Source organism: Syngnathus acus, chromosome 3 (genome assembly GCF_901709675.1).
Source record: "Syngnathus acus chromosome 3, fSynAcu1.2, whole genome shotgun sequence".
NCBI classification, from domain to species: Eukaryota; Metazoa; Chordata; class Actinopteri; order Syngnathiformes; family Syngnathidae; genus Syngnathus; species Syngnathus acus.
Window position 1 is genome coordinate 5,934,547 of NC_051089.1, and position 26,896 is coordinate 5,961,442.

Here is a 26,896-nt window from a genome sequence, read left to right on the forward strand (position 1 = left end):
AGTTGTATCAGTTTTATAAAGTTTCGACACACTTTGAAATGGTCCACTTTCGAGCCTGTTAAAAAATAATCTGTCTGTGAACGAGTAATCCATCCCTGGAGGTAAGCCCCATCAATCTTCCCCTTGAAAAATAAACAGCATTCGTCTTTGAAGGGCACAGCAAAGTCCACATTGGATGCTACATATAGACAGTTTGTGTACGTGTTGACATATACACACAAATATGTGACTATATGAAACTGATGAACGAGAAACCAACATTAAGAGCAAAATTACAAAGAAATCAACCCTCTAAAATATAATGTAGGTTGTTCTGCATATTACAAATCTGCAAACAATGTCTGCCATCGAGTGGGGATTTGTGATATTACAACTTAAAACTAAAGTTGATCTCTATTTCTCTCAAGTCTCAAAGTAAGATTTTGGTATAGTTCATTCTTATTTTTGGTATGTTTATACAAAAATTTGACAATTTTTGGAAATATTATTTAGCCACATCACGGTGGGAGAATACATGTTGATTAGTTTCAAAATAGGCTTCTTCCATTAACGCAATTTTATCACTTACTGCTTTCTTCCCTGCTTGTTGTCAATTTGCGCATTTCTGGGATGAGAAACGAATAATTCTGCTTTCGGGCTGATTGACGTTATCTGGTCGACCCCGTCTCTGCGTCAAGATAAGTACTACGGACCGAACGCTCTGATAACACCTTTACAAGACCTAATAAGTGCGTTACTAAAACATTGTCAAGGGGCATGATGATTTTTATGTTTTTCTTTATATTGCCCTAAGATCGGGATCGCTTTGTGGTTTTCCATACAAGGTTAATGGTGTTATCAGCATGCTTTTCACCTTGCATTTATTAAACTAGCTACTATGTATTTGTCTTTAGTCGTTATGTGTACAGTATTAAATCGGAATATTCTGGTAATATAATTTTAAAACAAGCAAATATTTGACTCTCTCATTTATAGTTGAGTAAATTAAAAAAAAATAGTTAACTAAATAAAATGTGTTGCAAATGATAGCTCAAGCGCGTATTTGTTTTGCAAAATGATCGAGATTTGTGACCACATTTGCACATACTTTATGCACATAGAAGAAAAGTAGACTTTTTGTACAATATCTCACTAAATATATTTACATGACATACAATTTGCCATCAGTGCAATACATAGGAATGTTGCATATTTACCAAAATGTTAAACTCTTTCCTTTTTAGGAAGAAGAAAAATAATGACAGAAGCTGAGTGTTTTTTTTCTCTCTCTCTCTTTTAAAGGAACATGTGCAACTCTCATTTTGCTATCATTACAGCTTCACAGCAAATAAAAAAAATAAAGTCTCGGCATCACCCTATGCACAGTCGGACCACATGTACATATATAGCTCCATATATGGAATGGATTGTGTTTTTTTGTACAAAGATTCTAAACAACTTTGGCAGTTTATCAGGAACTAAACTGATCCGAAAATATATGAAATAATGTGCCGTAGGCTTGCCTTCCAAAGCTCATGTTCACAGTGGTCATTCAGAAAGGCCAGAAGCTAACGGTTTCAAATAAACATGGAAAAGGACAACAAACAAGAAACTTATCCATTCTTTCTGGAATCTGTTGGTATGGTTATAAAATTGCAAACACCTAGTATGAAGGTTTAAATAGCAGTCGTCGCCATTTCAAAATAAGATAAAACCAAATGTTATTTCCTGGTGCTGGACTTATTCGATTCAGAGTTTGAAGGCTCGGGGGGGCGGGACCCTGCTCGGTGTTACCGTGGGAACATGGGAGAGACGCGACCGAGAAACGACGTGCAACAGAGCTGGGTGGGAAAAACAAAATCAATTTGAAAAATATAATGAGGGAAAAACAACTTACTCCACAACAGTGCTGTGACAAACAAATATACAATGTAATAAAATAAGAAACTTTAAAACAACAAAGTGTGAAACACAAAAAGTTAAATATACAGAGGGGAAAAGGGATTACACAACAGTTCCAGATTTAAAAAAAATAGCAAAAAAACAAAACGGGTTTTTCCACAGCCGTGTGGGTGGATAAAAGTACAATGAATAAGGGAGTCCGCTACAGTGCTGAGTGGCCCAAAAATGAATTCATTTTGTTCTTTTTGAAAAAAAACTAATATAAATTACAAAAACAAGGGTGTAACAGTGCAATGTGTCAAGAATAAAAACAATTAATGAAGACATAAAATAAATTTTGCAAAGTTGAGTGGTAAGTGATGTAAAATTAAACAACAAATGAGAATGCAGGGTAGCAGAAATGGAAAAATATCGACTGCAATTGAAAAATGCAACAAGACAACACTGCTGGGTGGCAAAACATATTTAAAAAACAAACAAACAAGACTGACTCTGCAACAATCAAACGCCACACAGTCATAAAGTGACTTACACCGGATAATCGAGCAAATTTTCCAACATACTAAGTTCATCGCCTTAATTCCTGTACGTTTTCTTCTTTTTTTGTTCAGTTTAGTTTTTTGTTGTTGTTATTACACCTCCACTGGTTTGGCACTTTATTGGAACAAATCTCATTTCAAAAAAGACTAAGTGTACAAAAGGTATTCTGTCTGCTCCAACGTAACCGGTAGAATATAGTACTTAATAGTAAGCATACGGTCAGTAAACACTTGTACGTACTTGAGTAGTCAAATGAACATTCCAACAGATGTTTTTTTTTTCTTACGCACATGCACAAAAACTAACAAACAAACCAACAAACAAACAACTCCTTCGCTCGTTTCCTGCTTTGGATCTTCTCAAGTAGAACAACCCTCCAATCATTCTCATCTGTAGGACAAAACCCACTCGGAAGGAATACTGCATTTTATTTTTTCCCACACACACCCTTCCGTTTGCATTACGACACTTCCTCGGCCGACCGCGTGTCCGTCTTGAGACGCACAAACTCTTTGGCCACCTCGTCGTTGGTCCTTTGCGAGAGTATCCGCATGATGGTGAGGCCCGTCTCGTCCATGGCGATGCTCTTCACCAGCGGGTAGCAGGCGGCGCAGCTGCCCGAGTCGGCCAGCTCGCGCAGCTGGATGACGGTCATGCCGATGATGCGATCCTCACGGGCGAAGCAGTAGTCCTTCACCGACACGTGAAGCTCGTATGCCTCCGGCCCGTGCTCGTTGCTCAGGACGCTACGGGGGCGAAAAGGAATGCAAAGCTAAGATCTTGAACTAACATTGACCTTTCGTCTTCTCCAATGAGAGTTTTCATTGTGGGGGATGTGTTTAGTTTAGCCTGGGTTGTCAGAATTTAGAGTCTTCATAGCGTAGTGCCTGTTGCGTACAGTTTAAAAAAAAAAAAACTTGGTTGATCTTTGTTGGGATGCACCAAAATGGAAAAGTGAATGTCCAAAATTTATAACAAAGGAACCAATGCCAACTGAAACACCAAAATAATACTAGATTTGTTTTTTGTTTTTTTTCCTTATAACATTCTATATATGCAGTAAAAACTGCATGCACCATTGCACCATTATTCATGACAATTCTATAACAACGAAAACTGCTCTCCTGAAGCTGCAATGGCAGTGGACCAATTCTTTCATTTCTTTTCTTTATCCTTCCTGCAGGTGAAATTTCCTGGTTTCCCAATACTTTTGTCAATAAAATGTGAAAAGACACTCTGTTGTTTGGTTGATTCAATCTTGTTTCCTGGGCTAAATTGATGAACTAATAAACCCCATGGCCATTGTTCTAATCATTCCTCGCAACTCAACAAGTGTTCAAATTCTAATTAGGATGCTTGTGAATCTATAAAGTCCATAAAGACGGCAGCTGCCCTCTGATACCTTGGCTTGGATTGAGTGGAGATTGCCAACGCGTAGATTCATGATACGGTGTCTTCCCGTCATGACTTACTATTGGAATGTTTCGTTGTACTTTGGAGACCAGTTGTTGTTCTTGGTCTTGGTGCTGAATTTGCGCTTCTTGTCAGCCAGGTGCGGCCCGATGGCGTTGACCTCGACGAATGGCCGGAACATGGCGGTGGTCTGCCACTGGAGGTTGTTCACGCCGACCACTGATACACAAGGTAAGGCGGAATTAAAGCTCTGGGTAGTTATGACAAGTACCCTTGAATCGGAAGACTTAGATGCAAGTAAAAGGTTTGAAGGATATTGTAAGAAGCAGGCTTATTGCACGTAAACTTTACTACTTCTGGCAGAAATCGTCACCTATTAATCTTTGAAGGGCGGTGTAGTCAGTCATCTCATAAGGTGTTTGCTCAAGTTTTGACCTTGTGAAGTTTTCATGCTATAATGACAAATCAACAAACTTTGCTGCTGTGCATTGACAGAAACTGTCTGTTCAGTGCAGTGATTCCCAACCACTCGACCAAGTTCACTTAATTGCTTCTTTTTTTTTTTTTTTTTTACGACTAACAAAAAAAATCTCAATGCTCTTTCAGCAGATGGCAAACGATACAATTAACATTTGTATTCACCAGGTACGATTTATACATCTGAATCATATATTTTTTTGCCTACCAAATTTCACATTGCTCTATACAACTGGCTTTGCAGGCTGGATTTTCAAAAAGAAAATCCACAGTTGGCCGAACAGACTTTTGTTGAGTGGAAAATATATTTTATTAACACGGCACTTTTAGATGTCCAGACAATACCACAATGTATTATTTGCTCGGCACCATGGAGACAGACATGACTGATTGGCACAGTGGCTGCTACAGACCATAAAGCAATCCGAATGTAACTTCACTTTTGATGTTGTGGCTGAGAGTGAACACTAAAAAGGGCTGATGATGGAAGATTAGGGCAAAAAGCAGCACTCAGCCTCTTGTGTTGTGTGGTGTAATAACACACTAATGGCACACCCCACTGTCCTGGTAATAATGATAAATGTAAGGCTATGAACATGTCGTCATTACAGTTGCTGACATTGTGTATCATTCAGGGAGATAAAAGAAGGAAAAAAAATGTCCATTTAAAAGAATCAGCGCAGTGAGACAGTATGCTGCAGCAGGGGGTAAATGCTTAAGAGTCATCTGCCCCCTGTTGGTAAGAATGACCATTAACCATAATTGATTGGACGGGTTATTAAACAGCAAAAGCCCCACCCACATATTGAAAGTGTTTTTCTTTCTAGTGTTCACTGTACCGTAAATGACATCATTAATGATCTACTGTAACAGATAGCTCACTATTGCCGAGCATGATTTTTTTCCAGGGGATAAAAATATTATTAGATTGCCAGAAATGGCTCCCCCTATTAATGCCAATGCTTTCCCCGTCTGCAGTTAAGTAACTGGCCAGCCCTGACTGCCATCTGAGCTAATACAGTATATTTGTTTCTAAATGGAGCCACAAGCACCGTCAATCGGTGCTTATTCATTTCCGGGGCCCCGGCAGCACAATCATATCGAGAGTTCCTTCAGGCGAGCCAGCGCGAATACATTTGAATCGAAATGACGGGTGCGCCAAAGCTCACCCTTCACGCTGACTTTGTGCTCGCCGGTGCCCGGGTGAGAGATGAGGTTCACTTGGATGGACACCTCGCCCACTGAGCCATTGCTTGACTGACCTGAAAATACAAAGTAGAAAAACAGAGCGGAATTAAAATTATGAGACGTAGCCAAGACTAAAACAACAACCAAACAAGTTAAACCCCTCCAAAAAACCCTGCAGGGGAATCACACTTGTTTCAACAACATTGGCCTAAAATGTTTCCTTTTGCTCAAGGCTGAACAAGAAAAGTGAGGAGAGTGACAAAAAAGACAAAAAGCAGACATATTCAATCTGGATTGAAGCCTCGGGAGAAGAATGTGGTGTGAAGGGATGTACTAAATAATAAATATTCCCTCACAGTGAGATCATCTGCCAAAATGCCAACGAAACACCAAGACAAGTAGCCAGAGAGGTCCGATTTCGATCAGATTGCTGAGCACGTCCGCTTTGCAGCAAAGTGAGGACGGATGGCGAACGCCAGAAGGCTGTGAGTGGGCTCTCGTACGACGGATGATGGAGCATGTCTGGCCCATAGCTGATCGATATGTGCCAAACACGCTGCGTGTGTTACGCCGCTAATGAAGAAACGAGCCAAGTGATTTATTATAACGCTACTCTGAGTGGGAGGGGTCCTCGCTGCATAATTAAGATGAGAACTTTGGTAAAACAAAGAAGAAAAAACATCACAGCACTTTTAGCTCATGAATGTGCTAATACAATTACACAGCTGCTACATTCCAGCTGAAATATTACACTCAGCCATTAGTTTAATGCTACATTAGGAGAATTTAATCATCCGGGGATAGAATTCAAGTACAAATCGGATGTCTAAGGGACAGAATATTGATAATGTGATAAAGCGCATTGTCAGATATTGATCAACTGAATTTGCATTGCATTTACTGACAAGTTTAACCTTTAAGTACAATGTGAATCTCTATTCTTGCTATTCTATAACACGTTGCTATCTTTATCAGGTGGCTTCTGCGTTTAGCATCATAGGATATTATTGGGTTTCAATACCAGTTAATTTTTCCAGTGGGGGAGTCTAGGCGCAGAAATACCCAAGTGACCCATTACAGAAATTTTGTCCACAAAATAATCTAGGGACCTTTAAGGGGAGACACACTCAAGTTTGTCTTGTAGTCTGACGCTGGCGCGACACACTTTAGCTTCTGTGGAATAAATTATCGCACACCGGGATCTAAATGTGTCGGCATCATGAGCGACGGAGCTGTTGTTGATTAATGAAGGAGCGTTGGTGAGCCAGCGCCTCGCCATCCTGTTTGCTGACCTAATGTCCATCAGCCGGCTCACCAGCTTCACTCTTTTCCAACACGGACTGATTGGTTGGTTTGCTGTGTCTATATCGAAAGGCAGGCCGTTAGTTAGCAAGGCGGGGCTGCTCGTTCTGCCTGGCTGCCTGAGTAGATGCAACCCGTGTGTGTGTGTGTGTGAGACATACACTTCAGCAACTTGGACTGAATTCCCTCTTGAATATAGGAGATGTTTCATCTGCTTTACACAGAGAGGAGGAGAGGTTGATATATAAACAGAATGAAAGTGGGCCAGTGATGATGGAGGGAGAATTTATGAATTCATAGTATTCACGTATTCCGTGCCTCTGACAGTTATGCTACAACAACAACAACATCTCAAAAGTAAATTAGATTTGGTTGCTGTAGGGGGTTGTCTTACCTTGAGAGGTTTGGGTGCATATATATTTCTTGATCAAGGCATCTGTAGGTTGAGTGTAAAGGCTAAGAGCATATTTGAGGGACTTCATATCAGGGCTCTTCTCCAGGAAGGTCTTCTTCAGACCGTTTCCTCCAGCATGGAAATATTGCTAGAGGGAAAAAAACAAACAAATACATTTTCAGGGTATACATAGGACACAGTGTTGTAAGATTGTTGCAAATGGCTCGGGGGATATGTGGAACCGTTGCAGTTTTACTCACGCAGGGGGTGGGCAAATGCATTAAGCCACATTTGCAGCTAATTAGCATGTATGTAAATGTGATGGAAGCATAAAGTGAGAATAAAAGACATAATAGATCTTTTTAATTTTGGTTACGTCTGTCCACAAAAATACATACCTTAATAGACAGTCGCTTTATTGATTTAGGATTTGGCATGAGACCTGCAAATTAATACATTTTGTTCTGAATCCAGGTCAGGGGATATAGCTGGCATTTTGATGTTCACTTACAACTAAAGATTCAGCAAATGGATGACATTTCATTGTACTGCAATTGACAGCCAGTTTGTATCACGCATTATTGCAATCTACGGGACTGAAGTGGAACAGTAATGGCATTTGGTTTTAATTACTTTGTTACAAATGCTTGTTTAACAGCTTGAAATGATGGCACTATCACTATAGGGAGAGATCTACCTCTATCAGTGCTTGGGCCAGTGAGAGCTATTCTGGGCTTTCATAATCTCTTATTTTTATGTGCATTCCATTAGCTGGAATGCTAATAAAAGACATTTCCAGCATATCAAACTTGGTTTGCGAGGTGGAGCAGCTGCCTCTCTATCATTCTATACAGGGCGGAGGTTAGGCGAGAGCAAATGTACATTATTGGAAATATGTCTCCAGAGCTCACATTCATGTCATGTGTGGACTCTTATATGCCTCTGCGCATTTTTCTGTCCATTAGTACAGGCAGGTTTAAAGTTCAGTGTGATTAAATCCTAGCACATGTATAATCCAGCTTCTATGTAGAAGGACATAAGATTTTTATGGGAATGGATCCTGTCATTTTCTTTTAGCAAAAATGGTTTGAGGTTGTAACAATAGAGGAAAACAAGAGTTGTGCTAGATCAGTCTGATTGCGTAACTTCCCCAAAGCAATATTGAACTGCGCTAACTGACTGTTTTTGATGATAAGAATCTCGCCAACAGGATTGATCCAAACCACAGGGTAGTCGCCTCAGAGTTGGTGCAATCAATCTTTTTTTTTTTTTTGCTGCGCCACAGCTCCCCATAACACCAACATTTTTACCTCTTCATCAAAACTGTCTGTGGTGGCATCACAAAAATGCCCGAGAAATCCGCTGGATGTTATTTCTTTATCATCCACAGTGCCTTAAAAGGTCAATTATATTTTGGTTCTGGGTTCAGATGGCTCCCTGGACACAAAACTCACCTTGATAGTGGGAAGCACGAGGTCCATGGCCGCGCACTGACGTGGAGTTAGACTCCTGGCTTCCTCACGGGTTACGTGCTCCTGCGGAGGGACGCGAACATCAAGATAAATGCAGATAAAAAGTTACGATTGAATCGCTCGTTGAACTGAACCATAACTGCAGGCGTTGCAATTGACTTCATTTTGACATTTTGAACAGGAACTTTGCCATAATGTCCCAGGATGGGAAAAACTATTTTAATCACGAGCAGCACAAAAAGTATAGTAGGTTGTTATTAAATGGCTCAACTTATAATGCAACCTATACTGATATTTATGGTGCAGTGCAGAGAAAATGCACATCCGGTCCTTAATATACGGACCTGTAGATGAAACGCAAAACCTTGCCTGACTTTCTTATTTTGCATTTAATCAGAGACAGCTTTCAATTGATTTCCATAAGCCAGCGTGAGGCTGCAAACACTTTAATCAACATCACCGCTAAAATGCAAGGCAGGTGCCAAACCGCGCCCATTTCATTTTCATCGACTACATGAGGCAAGGTAAACCCAAACACACAATGACGTGGTAAACCACTTTAAACAGTCAGAGATGAGTCCTTTTTCCTTATCTAGGAAAAAACTCGAAGGGCAATCGCTGCAATCATTGCAATTCAAATCCAACGCTCACATACTGACATTAAGTGAACTCCTTTGCTAGCCAAAACAGCAGTCCCTCCCGAGGCAACAGCTTTTCTATGGTAACATTTTTTTTACTGCAGATGAGTCATAAACGCCCCTGGCAACCATTTGTTCCAACAAAATTGACTAGTACACATTCTGAAAATCCTTCATACGAGATGATTATGACTCATGACCAGCATTAACAAGAGGATGATAAACGTCTTTAACGCTCGAGGAAAGGTACAGACACACGCCCATCTGTGCGCTCCTCTCCAGATGTCGCTGCCTCCAAGGATGGCAGAGTCTCACAAACAACGGTGGGATAGTTGACTATTTGAATGAATTCAAAGCATACATTAAAGCGGGCACCTGTTGCGTCATTCGCAGGTTAAACGCTGACCTATCAAGTTCTCGTTCCTCATGTCGCATCTGTAAATAAACATGACTGGCTTGGCTGGATGGTGCTGAGATGCAGTAGTGGCGGACACATATTTTGTTTTTAACAGATGTTGTCAGCTAGCATTCCTTCTCGGACGTTGCACAATCTTGCTGAGCACGGTGTGAATACAAGCGTGAAGCATATTTTACATGCACTCAATGTTGCACCGCTGCAGCGAAAATCCTTGAGGACATACAGAAAAATGTTGACCTAATATATTAATTGGACCGCATGATTTGTGTTGCGCTTTGAGGGTTTGTTTCTGGACTTGTATCTGAAAATGTAAATCACAAATTACCTGAGCATAGTCCCATATTATAAATCACCCAAAAAGATTTACGAAGCAAGTGAAGAAACTGGATTACCTTCAATTTGGACAATTGTCCCAAGTCCTTTGCTGCATTAAAAATCATCTGAGCTCCTTGCTGCTGGAAGACAAAAGACACTTATTTGCCATATAAAACCAAAAATAACACATGGTACAGTACATTGCCATGAAATACATTATTGGCATACAACAGAATCAAATCAGTGTAAAAGTTCTCTGAAAAAGAAAAACTTACGCTCTGGTCGCTCAGCGGTGGCAAAACAATGGTCCTCTCGATTGTGTTCAGCACGATCTTCCAAAGCTCTTTGAGAACACGTTTCAGCACGGTCTTCTCACAAATCTTGGCGAATAACATCAAACTGCAAAGAGGTGTTAAAAAGTGTTTTAAATGCTGCTTGACATCTTCATAAATTTGTTTAGATTAGTCAAGAGCTTATGAGAGTGAATAGTCACTCGTTACGCTATTTTTCAACTTAAGTCCGACATCATTCGCTCGGAGTAATTCCCCATAAAGTGTGTGTGGTTGGGGGATTTTCCCCCCAGTAAACGATTCACACTTCATCTTATTACCATGAAAATTCCTTTTACAAGTCAACATTTGTAAGAAAATAATGTAATGCAGCAACAACAAAGAAGAATGAAGAGTTAAAAGGGCCTTGCAGTGTGTTGGCCGCTTGCCATCGATGCCACACAATGCTCCATGGATCAATTTTGCCCGAGTCAAGAAACCGCCGCTTAATATCATCGTGGCAGACCAATCAGTCAAACCGGGTGGAGTGGAAGGATTCCAGGTTTGGTCAGAGCGATTGTTAGACTCGTATAAATGTATCTTGAAGGCTGCTCCTGTTAAGATGGCTCGCTTTCGATGTTATTGAGCTAACAGCGTATCATTAATATATGAGCGAAAATAGCAAAAATCCATGAGTATAATTGTCATTGACACCAAAGGTTTGTAATTGCATTAAGATGTGAAAAGATGGGGGCAAATGACTTTTTTTCCATTTTTTTACTACATAGCATTCTGTGAATAACAGAATATCTAAATATTTGTGGGTTCACCATAGATTGCTTACGTTTGAGAAAAGCGTTTATCTTTTTGAGTAATTCATGTTTTATTATGAGCCCGCATCTATTTAACGTTTTAGAGATGGGCATCAGTTTAGCCGAGTTTTTATTCACGGCAGGGCCCAATCCTTATTGCCATGAAATAGCCGGGGGTATACAGTCATCGTAAATTGTATTATTGAATTCAATGATCACTACTTTGAGGGGCAGAAATGAACTCCTACTGTACCCCTTTTTGTCATCGAGGTATATTATGAGTGAGGATTAGCATTTCCATACTATAAAGAGGATTCCCTCTGCAAAATTCTGTTGACCTCTATGCTTCTTTGACAATGGCTGAGGGATTTCTAAACCTCAGATGAAATATTTATAATCTCAATGGTTGTTTCAGGAATGGCTTGTCTTTCACACAATCTGTTTTTCCCACTCATAGTTGTGTGAGTTGTATTACCAAGAGGTATACATCAGTATTCATGTCTCGGCAGGGAGCAAGATTCCCTAATAGTAATATTACCAATGTTGTTCAAACTTTGGTCGGTGGGCCATTTTGTGGACCGTCTACTTTTTTTACAAGGCTTGGAGTATTCAAAAAAAACATTTGACACAAAGCGCTTTAGATGATACCTACTTTTTATCAAGGAGGTCCATAAGAGGCCGAAGGACAGTCTCTGCATCCATAGCGGCGTTACTTCCTTTGGCCGAACCTTTCATCTGGACCAACTCCTGGTTCATCTGCTTCACACAGTCCTCGATCACCGGTTTGAAACTGAGGAACAGAAATGGAGCATGTACTTGTTTCCGTATGATGTGTGATGACATTTTGGGGACATGCTTTTTGGAAAACATGAGGTTGAATGGCAGTTGGTCTATTTTTCAGGAACAGGCTAGGTCGCTATCTTAACTCTATAACAATTTTCCGGTAGGTAGGGCAGTGTGATAGAATTCAGTACGTTTGCCGCACAGTTCCTAGGGTCGGAGTTTGACTCTTAACTCTCGACTCTGCCCCTGCTGTGAGTTTTCATTTTCTCCCAAATTGCAAATACATGCATTCGTGGAGTCAAATTATAAATGAAGATTGCGGCTGTGCGATGCAAAGCAGATTAGCGGTGTAATTAGTCCGAACGAGAAGTTTCTACATGGGTTGCGCTAATGCTCACCTGGAGCCCAAGACACCGCTGAGCTCATCCAACACGGTGTTGAGTTTGTTCTGCAGCTCCTTGAGCAGGTCACTGGCCTCTGCATCCAGCTGTCGCGGTACAAGAAGAAGATGGACAGTTACTGCATGGTTGCACTCCACAGATCTGCCACACCGCCTTACAACTCTGCAGGATGCCTGAGCTGGAATGAAAAGGGGTGGGGGGAGGGTAACCTGTTTGCCTCCCGCTCGATCTACGTGCCATCTGTGCCGAGCATCGCTCTGAATACAAATGGATGGCTCCGAGCCGAGCGCGGCCATAAGACATGGCGTTGGCAAAGAAGAAGCAGCCAGCTAGAAGGCGTCCACATGGGTGACGCCGCGTGCACTAGTGCGTGCTGTACAGTAGTCACAGCTGAGAGGGTAGAGGATCAAGGAAAGGATAAGGCAGTGAATTCCTATATGGTCTACTTTAAATGAGTCCGTCATGTTTTCCCTTTTCAGTTGGCCATTAAAGAAAAAAAATACGGTATAAGCTGGAGAAATAGGCCACGCAATAAAAACAGCCATACATTCACTATCTGAGCCACTTCATTTGGATTCTCAATGGAAAATGCAAAGACTGAGCAGTGCGCCGATTCGCATCGATGTCCTAGTGACTGTAGTTGCTTGGGAGGAACAAAACATTGGTCTACAAGTACTGATACCCTAACAAGATGATTAGCAGGGTAAACAAAAACAAGATGATCCAATTCAAGTTGAGAATCAAATAACTTATGTACACTGTCAGATGTTATCGTTCTCTTGTTCTGATTCAGTCATACATTTGATGCACTACTGCCTGGGTGCCCGACGGTCACAAGTAGCAGATGTTGGTGCTCACCCTTGAACTCAGCTTAGAAAGCCTTTTCTTGGGGGTTCTTTCTAGTATTTCTTTTTTGTTTTTACAGTTTACATTTACTATGCTGATTTCTTATAGCTCAAAACAGTGAGGAAGCATCAGTCGCAATGGCCTGGGCAACATTTTTGCTTGACCTCTAATCTGTTGTCTGGTAGTCTTTGGAATTGATTTCTTTTTTTCTGAGAATACAATCTTAGTGAGGAAAATACAAGCTTGGTGTTTTGTACCCAAGGACACCGTCATACCCTGGGAGCTGAAAATTCGATTCTGGCTTCAAATGATCATTGAGACTTTGGTCAAAGGTTACAGTCTTGCCTGTAATGCCGTTTTCTGAGCGATCGTCACAGATCGGCTACTTCCATATCATCTGTGGGTCATGTCTGTGTAGCTTGTTCTTTTTTACATTTTCTTTCAAGGAAGACTACGAATCCTTTAGTCCTGTCTGTTTCCCCGATAAGTTTTGAGACAACATTAGGAAGTAATTTAAATACCGTACTTTCCTTGAATTAGGTATAACCGAATGTAACCACAAAATCTCCTTGTATGAATCCTCAAAGTAAAAAATGTCCATCCTATTCTGGCAAACTGAATTCAAAAGAAGCTTTGAATGTGAACTAGCCGTTTGTGGCGGTCACCTCCCGACTGAATAAACTCTCTTTTGGCTTCGAGCCTATCAACAACAGCCAAGCTTTGCTTTCATTTGCCTGTTTCAACACTTGCTCGTGAGGAGCCATTCTGAATGCAGTTATCGAGTAAATAATGGGTCAATGAACCACTGTTTAAACCAAACATCGCCTACCAAATTCTGAACAATCAAGACTGAAAGCAATCTGTGGATGTCAGGAAACTAGGTCAGCGCCTGCTTGCCGCGTCATAGCTAGAAACGTGAAGTTAGGTGAATATTTGTCATGCTCTTGAAATCTTAATGTGAATATTTGTAGCTGTGGCCTGGATGACCTCATCCAAACCACAACCAGACTAATTTAAAAGGTTTCTGTGCGGGGCGTGGTGGGGGTGGGGGGAGGTGGTCAACAAGCTATGACGTGTTTCTTTATTTGCCAGTGTTCAAAAGACTGGCAAAGAGGTGGGCAGGAAGCAAGATTAAAAAAAAAAAAAAAAAAAAAGATGGTAACGCATGTTTTTCCGAGCCACTAACCCTACAGTGCCAGTGATGGTGAGGTCGAGCAGCCTGTCCTGAGGGGAGATGGGCAATTCAGATTCCATATGCTCCGTGGCACATGCTGCTGGAGGTGATTCATACTAAAGGGGTGTGGTGGAGTGAGAAAAAGCGCATGACAAGTGGCGGCATTCGTGCTTTTTTTGGACATCATTCGGAAAATGGCGGAAAATGGCTTTTGGCGGGTCCTATTACACACACCTTACAGAAGGACACAACCCCCTCCTCCTGGAGAGAGAGAGCACATATTGGGAAGACAGGAAGGGGGTATTGAGAAAGGTGGGGATCATGGACCGGCGGGGTGGGAGGGGGCATTACCATAGAAGACAAAATGCAAGGCGAGACAGAAGGTGTTAGATAGTTCTAGAGAAACATGCACTCAAGTCAGAAGAAACCACAGGGGCTGCATCTCCAGGGTCGGTAGTGAGACGCACACAGTTCAAGGGTTTATCTATTTGACAGATTTGGGGGAAATCTTGTGCTGTTACGAGTCGTCCCGCCTCACCTATATCTGCAATCCATCAGACAGGGCTCACCTGACCTAAGGTCTTTCCAATTAAGTAATGCAGTACCAGCAAACTGATCGACAAAATTATGTTTAAGGTATTAAGGTAGGGAAAGCAAAACTAGAGGAACTGATCACATCTGACGAATACAAACCCAGATTTCAGCCTGGTCTACTACGTTAAAAAAAAAGAAGCTGCCCATTGACCACAATGACATAAAACTAGACTCTTTGGCATGGTTGGCGTAATCACAAATGGGATAAGTGGTGAGCAGGTTTGAGATTGCAAGCGGAGACAAGAGTCGGGAAATACGACATTAGCTAACTGACGAGGCAGATTAGTCGACAAGGCTGCTACACGGAGAAAGCGAGCAAAGGATTACAGCACAACACTGTCGGGGTCAATGCCTTTTCACTTCCAATAAATGTCACCCAAAATTATCATTTACATAATCATGACCTAGCGCTTATTTCTCCGACCGAATGTGCCGGTTTCTGCCTCCGTTGCTAGCTGATTGCGAGTCTGTTCTGGTGCCCTTGAGAACGACACGGAATCTCTTCAAAGCATCTGGAATCTGACAACCAACCACTGCGCCTTGTCCTCGTAATTCATTATGAAGGGCAAAAAAAGGCAAAAGAGACAGACCTGCTTGCCTCCCATTGACTCGAACATCTTCTCCAACTGGACTCTGAGCTGCTGAATGTTGTTGAGAAGAATGCAGGGCTGTCGAGAGGGTTTGAAAACAAATGGGCATCAGCAGAGAATACATATTTAATGTTTACGTCTCTCTAAAATGAATCACAGTGCCCCACTGTGCAGGAGCATCTTGTGCGGTTCGACTCAAATGTCAACATAAGACGCAAACAAAATAAAAAAACACACAATTTGCAATGATCCATCAGTTTGTATTTCCCCGACACATCATCTATACAAGAAATGCGTCTTCACAACATTGTCAGTCAGCAGAGTAACGTAATACTACAGGGAGAAGAATGCCTGCGCTGAATAACCCCGGACAATATCGATTTTTCGTCTCCCTGACAAATTTAACAGATGACGAACATTAATCACGACACATTTTATGCTAGCCTGCCAGTAATTCTCAGTTTTAAGTCTGGCGAACGTTCCGCGGTGCTTTTACAAAGGAGGCGAGATGTAATGGATGAAGTTAAGATTGTGTTAACCACACAGAAGTGATTGTTGCCTTTCAACTCCCTAAAAGCAGACTGGGCAAACGTTCTGCACATACGGTAATGACTCCATCTTCCTTTGCAGTTCTCCTTCTTTGGATCGAAGAGCAAATTTGAATTGAGTTGTTAGAGAGTGAAGAAGAGGAATTCTCAGAAGGCTTAACTTGTAGGATGGTGGATGCGTCTGTGGAATGTTTTTTTTTTAAGCTGAATAATTGAGCAGTCTTTCTTTATCCATCTCATTGAGGTCCCATTTTGTCTTGTACTGAAACTTTTTGTTTACTGAAAATGACATCACAGTGTCTAAGGTAACAACGGTCACTCCTCACCTGTTGTCTGATTTTGGTCATGTGACGGTCACAAGATGCAAAAATGTTTGACTTGTCATCCCCTTTAAGAACATGCAAAATCGGATCTTGTTTTTTTTTTTTAACTAAGAACATTAGATTAATTGAGATTCACCTACTGTATATGAAGACATACTGTACATTATTGGAAAGGTTATCTCTAAGCATCTCAGTTTTTTTTTTTTAATCAGTGGGCATGTTGGAGGCAGTTGTGTTAATTAAGTACTCCGAGACGATTCCAGAAGGTTAGCGATGCATTCAGTGTACAAATTTTGTTTATATTGCTGCTATAGAAACGGAACTAAGTGAAACCAAGGAGCCATTGTGTCTCATTTTCTTTTCTAAGTATGTGCCCTGCCAACGACTCACACCCACACATTGTAGCATAATTTTCAACATGTATGGTTCATAACATTCACAATACAACATCAAGATGAAAAAGTACATAAATTGGCTACTTTTATAGAACATCTCTTAATCTTCACTGAGTATTCAGCACAATGTGTTCCTGACAGGTTGACTGATTCCATATGCGTGGGGGGTGTTTGTTAGGCCGTTCTTTTTCTGCTCATGACATTTATCAATGCACTGCAACAATACTTGTAAGTATATCTTTGAGTCATCTAATTGCATCTTCGCATTTATCAACTCTGCGTCACAGTACAAAGAAAACAAACATCATTATCGTGATTGCATTGTAGTTGATGGATTGCTGCCACCGCACCGCTCAGATGCCTTATAACTTTTCTTTTTTCTTTGTCATCTATTTGTCGAGCAGGCTAACCGTTTTCTCCGGAGTCAAAACATACAGAAATAGTTTGTAACCATTTGATTTATATTGCAACGCCACCGCAAAGACCACTGGGGGTAATTTGGGTCCTAAGAGGAACCGAAAGTTGAATCTTTGCTCATCTGTCACATTAAATCTGACACAGAGGCCAGAAAATACAACAACTTTGGGCCACCAGATGAGTAATTACGCTTTAATGCATTAGGGCTCACCGTGCTAAACTCAACTGAGAATAATTCCATTTGCAGTTAAAGTTGGATAGACTTAAAATATGTATCTTGGAATAAAAAGTCATTGTCACATTTGCATACAACACAATGCACTTACCACGTTCTCCTTGTTCAAATACAAAGGGAAGTCCTTGGAAATGATTGCGGCATACTGTAGAAGCACTTTATTGATAGTCTGTATGAAGGGAGAGTGGGAGGGAGAGAATCAGAGTTCTAATTAGAATTCTTTGCCTTTGTCTTTAATGAATCGCTGGAATATTTTGGAAAAAAAATACAAGCAGCTGTCCTGAAAGCATGAAAGATCAATACAGTCAGTACACAATGTGATGCCAATGGATTTTTTTTTTAAACTTGGTTGATGCAGTATAAAAAAGGGAAATCACCTTCACATATATCAAATTTACATTTTAAGATTAACAGTGATGACCTATTTTTTTTTTAGACTTCTATGATGGTTATGAATGTTATATAAGCAAAAACAATATTGAAGCAAAGTCTGTACAGTGAATATAAAGTAGTAGATTTTATGATGGCACAGTCTGGAACATATTTCGACTTTCTATTTGAAAATAGCTTCAAAAAGCAAACAAATCTGTTGTCGGACAAGCAATCTGACCTTGGCAAAGCGGCACATGAAGTGAGCCAGGGCCTGGGGGTTCGGACACTCGAGCTTCTTGATGATCTCAAAACTCTGGTTGAGCTGCGTGAACACGTCCACCACAGAACAGGAAAAGAGGGCGTGCTCGGATGTCTGCTGGAACTGCGGAGAGAAACTTCAAAATGTAGTCTTGCTTTATCCGAGTGTCATGTCAGTTAGAACTCTGAAAAAACTCGACTCCACTGACTGAGATTTTTTTCATGCATCCATCCAAAATTACTTTAATTCAGCTTTCTTTGATTTATTTACTTTTAATTATTTATGCAATGATGAATGACAATGATGGCAAACAATTTTTTTTTTAGCTTTGAAAGATAAAAGAGGTCATTTCAGTTTTTGTGCATTTTTCTAAAAAAAATAACTCATAAATTGCATTAATATAAAATATACAGCAATACTGACAGGAAAGAAGGGTGCCAGAAGGCAAACAGATTTATTCCTTGTTCTCATTCTCTAATATACTGCCAGCTCCTTTTTATTCTTCCTTGAAATCGCAGGTTTTTTTTTGTTTTATTCCGTTCCATTCATATTCTTGTCGTGCGTGCAACCCGAGGCAAAGAGTGCCTCTTGTCTGTGAAAAATTCCTTTTTATCCAAGAGACTCTGTCCTCCTGGAGGAGCGCAATTCTTCATAGCGGGGCTGTCCTTGGTCCATTTAAATAAAGCAAGGAAGTCATTGAGAACTACAAGGAGCTTTTTTTTCCCCGCTCTCTTTCATTTTTACTCACTCCGTCTTTCTTGTCTCTCTCCAGAGCACCGTTGAGGAAATCCATGGCCACATCCTCATTCTCGTCGAGCCACTGAATGACAAACGGCTCAAACCACCTCAAGAGAAAATAACAGGTTTGCAATGTGTGTCACGATATTGCTCGGGTGAAGTCAGGAGAAGAAGTCGTTAGACTCGGCATGGTTTTATTTGAAGTTCATTTTAGAAGACACCCCATAATTGCTCAATTTCAGCTTCCACTTTAATAGACGACTTCAATTAGTTGCCTGGTGCAATTTTGCCCTTCAACAAATCTGCTCATCACTAGGTGTCTTATTAGCATTACGACCGATAGCACCATGTGTCGCGGCAGATGTCTTTTGCACTCATGCATCTTAAAAGCAAAAGTTTATGGTGGTACTTCAACATTTTGAAGCGGTAATATATCCTATGTCTGACTATTTGTTTTGGCAAGTGAATATTTTTTGTCCAATGTGTTGATATTAAAGCAGTTTTTGCCAGGATAACTTTTGTAAAAAATATTTTATATTACCGTAATTTTCGGACTATAAGTCGCGGTTTTTTTCCATAGTTTGGGTGGGGGGGCGACTTATACTCAGGAGCGACTTATATACATATATATGGGTTTTTTTCACTTTTTTGGGCATTTTATAGCTGGTGCGACTTATACTCCGGTGCGACTTATAGTCCGAAAATTACGGTAAATATATCAGTATTTCAATGACTGATGGCCAAATACTGTACGAAAAAAAAAACCTAACCAGAAAAAAAATCTCAAAGGTACTGCTAAACTGCTAATACATATTTTTATTTTCTGCTATTGAGACCTCCACCAGGGTTACTTTTCCTGTATGTCCCACCCCTCCTTTTGTGTATTCCATTGAACATTGACAACATTTAATTTATGATTCTCCCGCCAAGAGTATCAAGTCCCAGACAATGTTGCGTCTGCCGCAGTTGTCCAACTGCGCTGATAAATCAGCCGCGCCAAAGTCATTGATTGACATTCCCCTCCTCTCCGTCATCTTGGAAATGCATTAAACCGTATATTGAACACATGCTTAATTTTCTGCGGCGCCTTAAAGTGGTCTCTGAAATAACGGATGCAAAAATCTTGGCACGGTTTGATCACAATTGAAGTCCATTAGGCTATTTCGCACTGATAAATCACAACGACAGCATCGGTTCACGCGTCATCCATTTTGAGTATGTCCGTTCAGTGTTTGTACAATTTTCGGAAAAGAGGGCATGTTACTTACAGAGAATATTCTGGAGGAACCCCCTTGAAGGCTGGCAATTCGCGCACATACTCATTATGGAACCATTTGACTTTGAAGTGAAGATTCATGTATTCCGTGCTTTTGCATAAGCGGTGCTTATCGTGCTCTGAAATGCAGATTAAAACACAGGGAAGGGAAAAACGGTTAGTGCAAACACTCCATGTCGAAATTGTAAATCTTGCAGAAAAAAGGATGTTAATTCCAACCTATAAAATTATTTTTAAGTCGCTCGTAGTCCAAATAAATGTGCAAACGTATTCACTATAGATATGAGACTTAGGTAGCTGTGTTTGATTTAACACAAACATCTTCACAGGCACAATTATGCCAACAGTCTGCAGTTGTTGAAAGCTTTAGAAAATAAAAAGCAGCCAAAAGCTCTCTTTAGAAAAGCTAGAAAGCCTTTGAATGACTCCAGATGAATCCTTCCGTCTTTGGCTGACGTTGCCGCTCAATCATTAAGTGTGGCTTGTTTCAGACATTTTGGAACAATTAAACCTTTCTGTGGGATCAGCTCGTGAATGTATGAAGGGATGGTTTCAAAATGAACAGGTGAAATCCAAACAATGACTTTTAAGCATTTACCCCAAAATTTCTTTTCAAAAGTTTGTTTTTTCCCATGTGACACATTTAACAGCTCCTTGTAGCGAGGTACAACTTGTACAGAATGATAATTTTTAGGCCAGTAAAATAATTGGCATAAGCCACCCAATTAAGCTGTTGGAATGGTAATCTTGGGGCTGGCCTCGAGACAGAAACTTTGAATGACTAACAGCAACTATATGGATGATATAAAGATGTTGTTTTGATAGAAACAGTACACACAAAGTCACTCCCCAACCATAGGAAAAAGTAGTGCTCTTCTTGAAAAATACTGCTGTTTCTAAGTGATTCCAAACTTTTGAATTGTACCTAGCCTATATCTCGCATTTGAAATATGACTAAGACTATAAAAACAGCATATACAGTAAGTGCTGAGCTGTTTTTTTTTTTTTTTTTTTACTGTTCCTGCAGTGGAACGATAAAGGTAATGGTGCATTTGTTTCGTCTCAAAAAAGACAATTTTAAACCATCACTTGAAATACTGCCAAAAATAAGCAGCAAAATGCACAGGCTCAAGATTGATGAGCAGAGTATGACTAAATTGTCTTCATGTTGTGAGTAAGCACTTTTTACTAGCAATGCAGTGACATCATTTCTGCATCATTCCTTTTCCTCAGCTTTGAATCTTAAACCTTTCTTGGGTTGTCAATAATTATCTATGGAAAGTGGATTGATGTGAATGGAATAGTCTTAACGGCTGAATCATTTTTAGAATAGTTTAATTCATCTGAGTTTGTAACTTGAATTAGACTTCCAATACAGAACGTCTTGGATTTACCGAGTTCTGTTCCTATGGTGGCAATGTAACCAGAATTTTTACATAAATCACAACCTGATGTAGTTTAATTATACTCATTGTAAATATATGTAAGAAAAAAAATTCTCAGATATATATTAAGCAATCAAATTAGAGATCGTACGTACGATGTAGGTGGAAACCGTCGAGATCGTGTTTATGGTCAGGGCATCGTGTCAAACACAGAGCTCAAGACGTTAACAATATGAAGGAATTAATCTATAGCTGCTTTCATTTAGCTCATACCGCTTCGACGTTAACTGAATAGACTGTTGGAATCCAGCTCGTTGCACTCAAGCTGTCACGCCTTAATCCTGATAAGAGCCATGAGTGCTTAGCCTGATGAATAGCGCTAACTAAGCCTGCCATCCTACACTCTTCTTTAAACCCAAAGAAAATATTGCCGGGTGCTTAAAGTACCAATTTTGACATACACACGCTTGTTGCATTCAAATAACCAGAGCAATTCAGATTCCGAGGGCGATGAGTGGCTTTTACAGGAAAAACGTAAAAAAATAGAAGCTGCACAGCAAATGTCACGTTTGTTTTCATTTTCATTTTATCATGAAGTCTCAAGTTGTGACACAACAAAAAAGCTCACTCTGCAGTTTGTAGAGCAAAGCCTTTTTATTTCCTTTGCTGCATGCTTTCATTTTTACTTCCCAACTGTTGCGTTAGTTCAAATTGTGTATGAATTTTGACAGTTTGGCAGGGATCCCAGGAGCCCCAGTAGAGGACCTTTTTAAAAGCTCTGCAATATCCTTCCTGAAATGAAACCAGACAACGCTTTACAGTTACTTGCCCTCTGGGATCGCTGCTCCCATCCACACCCTACCGTTATGGGCCAATTGCTTTTGACTACACAGAGAAAAGTAAAAGTTCACTTGGTGGAAAATTTGATAGTAGGTTGTTTCTCCAAGAAGGCAAATCCATATCCTCAACAAAAATAACTCCCGAGAATTTAATTTCCAAGGTTTTCTTGATAACGGCCAACATCACTTGAATTTTTACATTAATAGGAAGCTTGAGTATGCAAACTCCACACATGTAGGCTAAGATTTGAACTCAGAACCTCATACCATGAGGCAGCTGTGCTAACCACTATAGCGCCATGTTTCCAGTTTTGTCCGAATATAAACACAAAGTCACCTGGCAATCTACAAGGAGCAGATGCTTGTTTTAAAGAAAAGGTCAGCAGGTGTTTATCAAGTGTGTGTTTGCATACATTATAACATCATGAATGTTTTATCCATCTTTCTGAGTTCTTTAAAGTCAGTACCTTTCAATTATGGAGTGCAACTGTTCTCGAAATGGTCGGAAAATCACAGAAGTGGTTCATGGCATTTTTTAAGTTTTTGAAGTTGTCATTCAGAGCTCAGTTTAAGACCCCCCCCTCCCTTCATGTCTTCTAAAACCAACCAAAGCAGCCTTCACATAGAAGCTAAAGGGACCTCTCCTTTCATTCACTGGCACTACAGCCCGGGGCCTTGGAATAGAAGGGAGAATCCGAGGGAAATGAAACGAGGCCAGCGGGAGTGGTGCGGTAAAACACGGCTGAGGCTGCGTGACTTCTTCCGAATGAGTCATAAGCATCATTTTTAGAAAGGCTTTAAATGATTTACATCCGACAGTTTCAATCGGGAATGTAAGCGACAAGTGACTTTGTTTGTGTATTTAATAATACACCCTACGGCGCACCGCATTAACAATTAAAACACTCCCTTGCCTTCACCTCATTCACTTACTGGCAATTGTAAGCCGGGGGGGTACCTAATGGAGTGTCCGGTGAGAACAATCTTCCGAGGCCCGGGCCCGTCACCACGCTTGTACTGTCGCTCGTGAAGGTCAGTCGGTGCATATTCATACTTGCTTATGTAAATCCATTCTCATGAGGTCCTCTCCCGCCGCAACACGGCAAAGCAACCGCCTGCATGTGCATGTTTGAATGTTGAACAAAGACGAGAGAAGGACACGCTGCAATATGCTATTCTCTTTTCTTGACATGTCATCCATTTATGTGGTATTTTTCTCAAGTCTCTATTCAGAGTTATTGATGGTGAATGTTCTGTTAAAACGATTGTTGATACTACAGAAAGTGATGGGAATCCCGTACTAATTCTAAAGACAAACGTTTGTGTAGAGTAAATATCCTGGACTTGGCATTTGCCCCGTTTTTAATGTAGTAATGACTAATCACCACAACAAACAGTATTTTTGTCCCTCTTCATAGTGGTTTTCCAAAACGTTTGGCCGCATGCCTGTAAACAAATGTTCCGTTTGTTGCTAAGCCTGTGATTGGGAAACAAGTTCTTTTGTGACCCCGCTGGTGATTAAACAATGCCAACTCTCCTGAGGGAGGAGTTGGCTCAGCGTCCCTGGTGAGGATGTCATCTTGTCTGAAGCCCCCCCACCGGGACTGAGTGACTCACATGGGACCCATCTTTGTTTCGACATCTTTGATTTAAACGGCGTACATATAAAGTGTCGCGGCTCACTCCAATTAACATCCAGTGACCCTCCACAGGATTGGACGGGCATGCGACTCATTGCAGTTTTTAGCTTGACTCATTTTAAAGCAGCAAAACAAGAACTTGTTTCATTAGATCGCTTTCACGAATCTATTCAGGAATTGATGCAAATCAGTAGCTAGCGAGGAGTAGCTAGCACCTTAGTTATCCCTCCCAAGCTCAAAGATAAAAAGGTATTATTTGGTGTTTTGGCAGCCAATTTCAAAACTGGATGACTGGAGGCATATACAAAGCGATAATGCCATTAATTTGTTTTGTGCAAATTGGAATAAAAAAAAGTGGCTTGAGGAAAGAATTCATTTTTATTGAAGCTGTTGTTTCCAATGTGTTCAGCCATACCAGCAACAGCTGCAAATATAATATTTCATGAGATGGTAACCGTTTTCCAATTATTTGATGGGTGCATCATCCTGATAAAGCAACAAAAACAAACATCTTCCTCAAACAGATGTCTCTTATTTCCCTTCAGGAAAAAAAGGAGTTTTAACTTGTTGCTAACCAAAACAGCAGCACCTACTACATCACAATCTTTGTAGTAATACGCCAGCAACAGAATATAAAATTCAAAAACCCAGGCCTGACCACACATATTCCATCGAGTACACAATCTGGCTAAAAAAACAACAACAGAATGTCGCAAAGAGAAAGCAAAAGCAAAGAGATGAAGTGTAGCAATGGAAAGCTGTGATGAGGTTTGGCGAGACAGACCCCAGCGCTGATGAATTCATGCTACGGTAACTACAGCAATACGTCATTCATTTATGTTTAATGAAGCCGCTCCAAAAGGCGGGATATGAGGCAATGGCCGCCAGAGTTTTGCACTGTTAAAAGATGCGCTTTAGTGACAGCGATTAAATATCTTTACGATAGCTTTGCAGCATTTATTCTCGGAGCTTTGAAATATATTCCAGTCCAGCTCTGTTTTAATAAAGGAGCAAGATGAGTTATGTGAACAATTATAATATCAGTATAATATACTGTGCAAATAGGGCTGCAGTTATTAAATATTTTTTGAATTCATTATTTTTTTATGAATATTGGATCATCTATGGAAAACTACTACGGGTTGACGCTAATGTATTTGGATTTTGCATAGCGAGCTTCCGCACAGAACAGACTTTGGGAAGTGAAAGAAACTTTAATTGCCTCGCACTCCAGTCACGTCTACTCCGTAAACAAACATTTTGCAGCTCAAGCGAATGGCACAGCTGGCGATATGCTTTTGGCAATATGTCAAATGTTTTCACTTATTTGAAATGACATCATACAAAGGTGAATATCAGTGCGGCAACAGGGGGGGAAAAAACTCAAGCAGTGCGAACACAACTAGCAACAATATTTAAACTCTCCGGGGCTTTTAAAATGGAGGTAAAGCAAAGATAAATACTGTTGGCGTTTTTATTGCGTAATTCTGTTACTTTTTCATATTGAGACAAACGCTTGGTGTTCCACTTGTTGTGTTTGTATCAAGTTTTTGTTTGGGTTTTGTCGTTCATTAAATAATCATCCTTGTATTGGATAGTTTTCAATAAACTATATGTTTTTCCCCATTTTAAATTTCAATAAATCTTTTTCTGTTTAGACAGAAAAAAAGCAGGAATTTTTTTTACTGCATTTTTTAACTTACTGAATCAACTTGAACAAAATAGTAAAACGAGTCAGTTGGAACAAAATCCATTTTGGGACACTGCTTTGTCTGGATTTCACAACTATTATCGATTTAGGATACAGTTGACATGCAGGGTGAGACTTGAGCGGCTTCTTTTTATTTGGGGAAAAAAAAAGGTGGCCTATGAAATTGACTTTGCACTAAAACCACCCTCTGTACCGGCAAACACGCGAATGAGGAAGCACAAGGAAGTGTGCTCATTCATTATTTCACACCCTCCCCTTCTGTCTTTTTATGGCTCTCTTTGTCCTCTCTCTCACACATTCACATTCACACAGAGATGCTAATATTAGCATCATCCCCATTTAGTTGTTTTATACAGCCGCACTGCCACCGCAGACGGCCCTCTTTGCAGGAAGCAGGAGATGCTTCAAAGCCTTGATTAATTCATGCTCATGTGCTGGCACGCGTGCTCCATCTTCTTATTCTCTCCTATTCATTCTTTCTCTGGCGCACAAACAAACATGGCGGCATCCTTCAGGCTCACTTAGGTCTTCTTGCATAATCTCGACCCCCCCGTGACTGACTTCCATTAGGTGTCTGACATCAGCAGCTCAGTGCTTCTCACTCCTTGCATCCATTATGGCCCACTGAATGAAACAGTGCTACCTTCAACACTCAAGTGTGAAGAAATCCATACGAGGCCCATGGAAAGTAGATGTAGAACAAGTAGCCTCTTATGTATGTCACAACTACAGTGTATATGTGTGTGAACGTGTTTTTGTGTGTGTTGTACGGCTGCAATTGGCAGCGCTTTCATTTTGGTAGCTGGTTGCCTTAGCAACGCAGGACGGTGTGGCATGGAGAAAGCAGCAGCAGCAGCAGGTACACGCTGTGGCTGTGAGGGCATTAACAACCCTCGATATTTGAGTTTCACATCTCTGACTGTCATTATTAGAGAAAAAGTTTTAGTGTCCTTGTTTTGTGCAGAAGGTACATGTTTGCAAGTATATATATATATATATATATATATATTCTTGCAAACATATATATATATATATATATAAATAATTAAATACTCTATATTTTTAAATGTATATATTAAAAATAAAATTAAATATTAGAATTAAGTGTTATATATTTTTAAATGCATATATTAAATATAAATATAATATAATTATATTATATAATATCCAATGAATGGGGAGGAAGTATGTTTCAAAAGCCAAAGAAAACAATTAATACATCCATCCAAATTTCAACAGCTTGGAAATCTT

General features: G+C 40.3%; 1 protein-coding gene across 3 annotated transcripts in view; it reads right to left on the minus strand.

Annotated features, from left to right (window-relative positions):
* Positions 1-1,072: 1,072 nt before the first annotated feature.
* The window catches only part of LOC119120388 (protein unc-13 homolog C), a 77,990-nt gene continuing 52,166 nt past the window's right edge, over positions 1,073-26,896 (minus strand). The window contains exons 20-34 of one of the 3 annotated variants that reach the window (XM_037247231.1): positions 20,063-20,189; positions 18,805-18,901; positions 18,036-18,179; positions 17,517-17,594; positions 15,508-15,585; positions 14,558-14,584; positions 12,301-12,389; positions 11,772-11,909; positions 10,314-10,437; positions 10,116-10,175; positions 8,650-8,730; positions 7,196-7,343; positions 5,481-5,573; positions 3,894-4,053; positions 1,073-3,167 (exon numbers count right to left, since the gene is read on the minus strand). In XM_037247231.1, the coding sequence (XP_037103126.1) occupies positions 2,882-3,167; positions 3,894-4,053; positions 5,481-5,573; positions 7,196-7,343; positions 8,650-8,730; positions 10,116-10,175; positions 10,314-10,437; positions 11,772-11,909; positions 12,301-12,389; positions 14,558-14,584; positions 15,508-15,585; positions 17,517-17,594; positions 18,036-18,179; positions 18,805-18,901; positions 20,063-20,189 (1,730 nt within the window). In that variant the 3' untranslated portion in view covers positions 1,073-2,881. Of the gene's footprint in view, positions 3,168-3,893; positions 4,054-5,480; positions 5,574-7,195; positions 7,344-8,649; positions 8,731-10,115; positions 10,179-10,313; positions 10,438-11,771; positions 11,910-12,300; positions 12,390-14,557; positions 14,585-15,507; positions 15,586-17,516; positions 17,595-18,035; positions 18,180-18,804; positions 18,902-20,062; positions 20,190-26,896 lie in introns of all 3 variants that reach the window. The other 2 variants (XM_037247230.1, XM_037247232.1) reach the window with 2 other exon arrangements.